Source organism: Equus quagga, chromosome 1 (genome assembly GCF_021613505.1).
Source record: "Equus quagga isolate Etosha38 chromosome 1, UCLA_HA_Equagga_1.0, whole genome shotgun sequence".
NCBI classification, from domain to species: Eukaryota; Metazoa; Chordata; class Mammalia; order Perissodactyla; family Equidae; genus Equus; species Equus quagga.
The window spans coordinates 180,823,667-180,831,175 of NC_060267.1; the positions used below are offsets into that span (position 1 = coordinate 180,823,667).

Genomic DNA, 7,509 nt, shown 5'->3' on the forward strand with positions numbered 1-7,509 from the left:
TCTTGGGCCTTGTTCTCCTTTCTTTCTTCTTCTCTTAGAATTTCACCTCAGATCTCCACCTCTGAGGCTGCAACCCTGACAACTATGGGTAAAATTCCTTCACTCAGGAGAAGACTTTGAAGCATGGCAGACCTCTCATCCTTTACTCATCTTTTGGGACGCTTCTGCTCCACGTTGAACACAAAGCCCTATTTGCTGACTTTCTCTTCCCTTTCTTTTCCGCACACCTTCAGGCAGTGGTGACTGTTGATGTCTCGGAGAGAAGACACCGTCTCGAGAATAGGCACTTCTCTCGATCCTGATGTTTTCCAAGAGGCTAATCCTCCTCTACCAGGAAATGGAAATGAAAACAGTATTTCTGCCAACCTAACATGTAGCTTGTGGGTGTCTCCTGTACACTACTATTATTATTCGTGTGTGCGTGAGTGAGAAGCATGTGTTCTTTTCCAGGAATTGCACACGGCTGGTCACTCGTTTAAGATGAGAAATTGGAAGGGGACTATCTTGGATATAAACATTAAAGACATCAGAAGTAAGTCTACACTGACCTCAAACTACTCCCGGTTCAGAATGATGACCAGTCCACCACCACCTTGCTTTTCCTAAGGCGTTGGGCTCACACTCTCCATAAGCAAAAGCTGAGAAATGTGAAAAAAGAGGATCACTCACCTTCGTTTTCTTTAGTGTAGGAGACTCCGTGAGGATGGAAGCCATAGATTCTTGAAGCAAAACTTTTTACATGTACGTAAATGAAGTCTCCCGTCTCTGCCTTAATTATTGGTCCTAAAAACCCCAGCCAGGATGGTTTTTCAATGATTGCTTGAAATGTGTCATCGGCATACTGAAAGTACAAAGCCTTTTTATAGACAGGCCCTATCCTATCTCGGCCTTGCCGTAGATATGTTTGGGATTGATAGTCTCTGTAGAAAATAAACATAAAAAGGGAGAACCTTAACAAATTTTGACTGGAAAGAAAACAGTGTTCAATCAACTGAAACTAGAAGTCAGAAGCTTTTTAGCCCAATTTTGATAAAGAAAACTCAGACACTGAGAAGATCTGAAGGAAGGCAATAAAACTGTTGTAGGCAAGGAGAATGTTGGCGTGGCTGAGGAAGAGATCAAGTACAAGTGTAGCAAGAATATGTATGGCATTTTGGTTTAAAAGACTTACCGAATTCTTTGTAATCAACCACAGAAATGTCTCTCACTCCACTTTGAGGTTACGTTAGCTCTCAAGTGTGGGTTAAGCAAGCCTTATGACTTAAGATTGTTTACACATTTAAATGGATTTGTGGATTTGTTGGTAGAATTGAGGGCATTTAGGCCCACAGATGTAATAAATCAGAATCCCACTCACCACCTCTAGATTTCCCCCTCCCGATTGTCTGAAGAGAGAAAGCGAGAAGATGCTACAATATTGCAGCTCTCTGCCATACTCTCCGTATCAGAAGGAAAGGTATGGTTTTACAGCTTGAGCACCCCTCAAACAAAATGGACGATAAACACAGAATTAGAGATGAGCCCTGAAATAATGTGTCGCGAGGGCAAGAATGGCGATAATCTCAGGAAGGAGCAATTTCTGATTTATGTTAATATCTGTCTTCCATGCCATGTTTACACTAAAAGAACAAAGAAAGTGGTTCCAACATCAAATGTGCCCTTAAAGGGCCAGTCATGGGTAATTCCTCATCAGCATTTTATCAATGAGTTACAATTACCAACTTCTGCTTCTGATAGTGACTTTTTCAATGCAAAGGTATTACTTACTGATCTTCTAAAATAGGCTTCCCATTGAGCATATTTTTACCAGTTGGAGCATAGTTCCAAGTGGTTTCTCTGATTCCTATGTAGTAGTGCCTATCTTTTGCCAAACCTAGAGAACTAATAGAAAACAGAAAGGTCAGTGGCAAAAGCACCTTCATTTTCAAAGCCTGAGCCTGGAGAGGCTAACTGGGTGACCTGTGCCTTCCTTTTATAATCCAAGCTTTCTTCCTTTATTTGTGTCCATTTACATAAATCAGGGCTGGGTAAGAGCCCGTCGTCAGCTTCATCTACATGTATGTCATTGCTGTTCTGAATGCATTTGGTTTCTATTAGTCAGGCCAGGTGAAATGTTACATAACCATAGAGAATGCCGGTACCTGACCCAGTCCGTGTACACTGCCAGTTTAGAGTGTGCTTGAATTGCTGGATGGATGGGCTACCCAGATCATCTATCATCCCCTGTCGATTATTGTCTGTTCCTGGATTATAGGTGTCCCCTCCAGTATAATCTCCAGCCTCCATTTTCTCACTGTTCCAGTTCATCCTACAAACCATTCCCGGATTCTTCTTTAAATGTTACTTTTAATGACTTACTCCCCTAGAGGATAATTTAAATTCCTTCTCATTTATGGCTTTCTTTAAGTTTTTCTCAAATTTCTTGACATTTAAGACTACCCATATTCTAGCCCCTAATCTAGTATTCCAAGTTTGTCTCCACAATTCCCTTCGGGGTCCCTCCCCTCTGGGAAGTTGTCTTATTAGGGACACAGTGTGGAGTTGGGGAGAATGCATGAGCACCGGAATCAGACAGCTCTGGGCTCAGATCTTAAATCTGCCACTTACAAGTTATGTGACCTGTGTGATTGTGGAACTCAATTTCTTCATTTATAAAATGATAATAATGTTACTTACCCAAAGAAGAAGTCGTGAAAATTAAACAAGACAGCACATGTTGTAGAGGAGCTTGGGGCGCCTGGTACACAGTCGATATTCAACAAGCGTCATTTGCCTGCCTTTCCCTATTGTTACAATGGACTTTCTGAACGCATCTCCTTGCATGCACACCTGTTCCCCAGCCTGGTATTCCCTCCCTCCTCATCTTCCTTCCTTAGTTTATTCAGATTTTTCCCATTCGTCAAGCCTTGACTGATGCTTCCCCTCCTCGGTGAAGCCATCCCTGACCATTTCGGCCGACAGACATCCCTGCTTTCTGAATTCACCAGCCAAGTCAAGAGCTGGCAATTAACCACATGCTGGTTTAAACAATACTTTCGTCTTGTTCAAATGTTCATGCGGTATTTTCTCTACCCTCAGTAGATGATAGCTCCTGTAGATTAGGGACTACTTCTTTTTATTCTGTATATCTCCCAGAGATATCAAGAAATAAATGTTAACTCTTTTGGAACCAGTCAATAGAGTGCCTTGGCCACGGTTCCAGTAAGTGGGGAAAGGAGCAGGGTCTTTATTTGCCATTGATCTGTGTATCGGCATGTATTGGGATGTCTATTACTGTCAGGTAGCGTCGAGACTTTGCAATTTGAAAGTCACCGTGCTCTCAGCAGGCAGAGTGACGCAGTGGTACTTTGACTTAGGTTTGGAAACTCACGGAACTATGAAGGCAGTGCGATCCTATGGCGCGTGTTGCTCTGCAGTGCACTTTTATTCCTCAACTCCGTGTGTTAGAGACTCTACATACCACTAATTGGGAGTCCACTTCTTTCATTTTAATTGCATAGTTTTTTTTCTATTATGAACATACTTCATTTGCTTTTTAAAACATACAAAATCAAAGTATATTTTTCCTCGGCATACATACAGATATCAATACACACTTAAGGAAACGCCCCATGGTGTACATATCAAACTGAATACAGCTCTGAGAGGAAGAGAGAGGGTTATTATATTTAAATTTTTTATAAAGAGAATGAATTTCTATATTATTTGGTGTAAAAAATCAACAAAATGTTTGGGGGGGTTTGCATTAAAAAATAATGAGGCTATAATCTACCTTATGAGCAACTGTTGCTAAGTTCTACACAGGTCAAAAGTTCCAGGCTCTCATATCACAAAGTTTTTCACATTTGTGAAATTTTGGTGAGTTTTAAGAGGAAGTTGGGTAAACAGCCCGCTGTTTTGGTAGAATTTAATGTCACCAGCAGATGTTGGAAGGAATTCAGAAAAGCGATACCTGGAGGGACTGAGGTGGGTGGAGAAACGAAAGGAGAGCCAAGAGGAAGGGACTCACCTCTGGCACCTTCTGGGAAAGAGTTGAAAGGGTTGGAGAGAAGACCCAAGTCAGACGTGGCAGGTCTCCCGAGGGAGGGGTTAGGGATGAGCTCTCTGACCTCAAGGGGGAGATCCAGTGGTGTTGGGATAGTTGGAAGCTGTGGTCTCACAGATTCCGCTCCATATGTGGAGGAACCTCATAACCATCCCTGTTAGTGAGGCCTGACCAGCTGCTGTAGAAGGACCCGCTCATCAGGCAGGCGGGCTGGGTTCCTTAAATGGGCTTTCAAATGTCCCTTTATCCGGAAATTCTATGACTTCCTTCCTCATCCTCCCAGGAACATGGATTTTGCTCTGGAATGTGGATAATAGAAGACCATTCAGCTGGCATTTTTTGTCTGTGGTAGGTACCCGATAAGGTCAAAGAAGTCTAGTGCGTTCAAATCAAACACCTCTACCTCCAGGTCCTCCTCCACCATTTATTATTCGTGTATTTTGGGACAAGTTGCAGAATCATTCTGATCCTGAGTCCCCTTATCTGTAACTCAAGGGTAATAATAACTAAATCTCAAGGCTCCTGAAGGACTAGCTTCCACCTAACACAGAGCAGGCATTCAAAGACAGTGAGCAGGGCCGGCCCCGTGGCTGAATGGTTAAGTTTGTGCCCTCCGCTTCAGTGGCCCAGGGTTTCGCTGGTTCAGATCCTGGGTGTGAATTTGGCACCGCTCACCAGGCCATGTTGAGGTGGCGCCCACATAGCACAACCAGAAGGACCGCAAATAAAATATACAACTATGTACTGAGGTGAAATATACAACTATGCTTTGGGGAGAAAAAAAGAAGAAGATTGGCAACAGTTGCCAATCTTTTAAAAAAAAAAAAGACAGCTAGCAACCTCCCCCAGTAAACGAAAATGGTGTTGTGAAGTATTTGTTGTCTTCTCAACAAAAGATGGGAAAACTGGCTTCTACTTTTTTTAGGGAAGGGAGGAGCGGAAGGAAGCACTTTTTCTTAGGTAGTGTTATAATTTATGGCTTGTCAAGACAGAAATAACTTTTGCAGTCCTATCCTTCCCTGCCTGCATGGCCCTCAGCAGATCAGTCTTTTGGAGGTGCAGCAGTATTTGAAGTCACCATTATATGACGATATTCTTGGTTTGTAGCCCAAGAGCATAAGGCGACTTACTTAGCTCAGCTTTGTTGAATTTGGACCAAAGACGTGAGCTCAAACACCTTGGAGGAAAATTTGGATTCCTTCCTGGTTTTTCCGTTCAACCACTGAAATAATAGAGTGCATGAAAATATGCATAAGGATCTAGTGATAACAGCATCTTATGTTTGTAAAAAGCCTTACAATATGTAAAATACCTTACAAAAGAAAAATCTTACCCTACGTAATCTTCACAACACTCTCCTCTAACCCCCACCCCTTATACCTGTTTAATAGATGAGGTCTCCAGAGCTCTAAGGTCAAGTAAGCTGCTGCAGGATGCACACTGTCAAGTTACAGCACCAGGAGTCCAATAGAAATCATTGGATTTAAGTTAAATGTTTCTTCCATGTGACCTTATAACCTGGCTTCAATAGTTTAAGTGTGTACACTTCTATGTTATCAACAAATGCTAAGTTTTGCTCAGAATGTATGAGTCTAATCGTATCTTCCGATGAGGTAGACCAATGGAATTTAAATGATTTGGGGGCAAGATGGGGAGCTTAAGGATAACTTTTACATCCATTTCTGCTCTTTTTACTACTTCTATCAATAACCACCATTTATTGCAAATCAGATCTTCCTTAGCCACTTTGCAAACATTAGCTCTAATTGCATCAGCAAATCCTGCAAGGGAGGTTTATTAAGGTCTTTTTATCTGGGACTTGGGGGTTTTAAACAACTAGCTAATCTAGCTACTCTGTGGAAAACTGTCAACCAGATTGCGGTGGTGTTAGTGCTGTCAGTAGACGCCTCAAACTCAACTTGCCCAAATATGAACCCCTACAAATTCTAGTTTTAGTTCCAACATGTAAAAAGCTTGGAAGTCATGACTGCCATCCTTACAACAAGAAACACCAGACAAAATGGAAATTAACAACTTTTTCTTGAACCCATCAGAGAAAAGAGTTTGTAGGGCAAACCACCATTCCCAAATCTGGAGAGTCAGGCACATCTAGAGAGTCATAGGAGAGATCTGCTTTCCTGGAGCCATAAACTGGTAGGAACACTGAAATGGTAATTTCAGTGAATTGCTGGAAACTGAGTACAGACTAGCATGAGAGTGAGAAACTCCTGGGGGCTACAGCCTTAGTGGCGTCCCCCAACACTTTCATGGGCCTTATTTCCAGGAACGCTACCAGGTTCTCCAGGTGGAGATCTGAGAAAGGTCCCCACATGGCTCTGACGGGGGAAAGAGAAGTGTCAACCTTGTGAAATAGACTGAGAGACTTCTCCATAACAAAGGCTTGTTCTCCATGGGGAAGACTTTATCAGAGGCTTGTCCCAGAGCCATGGGAGAGGGTCTCTCTCAGTCCAGCCCCCTGTAGGCTTCCTGTTCACCTAAGGGGGCTAGGGGCTGGTTTACAGGAAGAAACACTTGACAAGGTCACAGGCAAGAAATAGAGGTTGACTAAAAGACTGAGATTTATTTGGAAGATTGTAGAATGTTCTCCCTCCATTACACCTTATTAGGATACAAACAGGGCTCCAGTATAATAACAGTGAATGACAGCTGAAAAAGCTATAAGACACAGACTGTCCCTAAGAAGAAATACTTAGGGAAGCCCAAAGTCAAGAGGGAAGTTAAAAAAACAAACAAAAAGAACACCAGAGGAGTTTGAAGCCTCTGGCACTTATAGTTATAGCAAACAGTGAACAAAGCCCAGCCTTTAGCTGGATTATGATAAATCGTCACACCAAAGGCCTAGTTACCTCAATTCCTGTTACCCAATATGACATTTTTAAGTAAAAAATTACGAGGCACACCAAAAAGCGAGAAAAAACAACCTGAAGAGATAAAGCAAGTATCAGAACCAGACTCAAATAGGAACCAAATGTTGGAATTGTCAGACATGGAATTTAAAATGACTATGGTTAACAATGTTAAGGGCTACAATGGAAAAAGTAGACAACACAAAAGAACAGATAGGTAATGTAAGTAGAGAGATGAAAATTCTAAGAAAGAATCAAAGCAAAATGCTAGAAATCAAAAACATTGTAATAGAAATGAAGGATGATTTGATGCTTCATTAGACTGGACACAGCCAGAGAGAGAATCAGTGAACTTGAAGATCAGTCAATAGAAACTTCCAAAACTTTTTACAAAGAGAAAAAAAATGCAAACCAAAACAAACAAACAAAACACATTATGTTGTATACCTAAAACTAATATAATGTTATGTGTCAACTATACCTCAATAAAACAAACAAAACAGAACATCCAAAAACTATGGGATAATTTCAAAACATGCCACACGTGCAATAGTGGAATAGCAAAAGAGGAAGAAAGAAAGCGTAAAATAAATATTT

At 41.6% G+C, this 7,509-nt stretch overlaps 1 protein-coding gene across 1 annotated transcript in view; it reads right to left on the reverse strand.

The window, feature by feature from the left end:
- Positions 1-2,178, reverse strand: part of LOC124251918 (ceruloplasmin-like) — a 29,800-nt gene extending 27,622 nt beyond the window's left edge. Inside the window, exons 1-2 of the mRNA XM_046684901.1 lie at positions 1,768-2,178; positions 670-920 (exon numbers count right to left, since the gene is read on the reverse strand). Of these exons, the coding sequence (XP_046540857.1) occupies positions 670-920; positions 1,768-1,922 (406 nt within the window). The 5' untranslated portion in view covers positions 1,923-2,178. The remainder of the gene's footprint in view (positions 1-669; positions 921-1,767) is intronic.
- Positions 2,179-7,509: the final 5,331 nt, after the last annotated feature.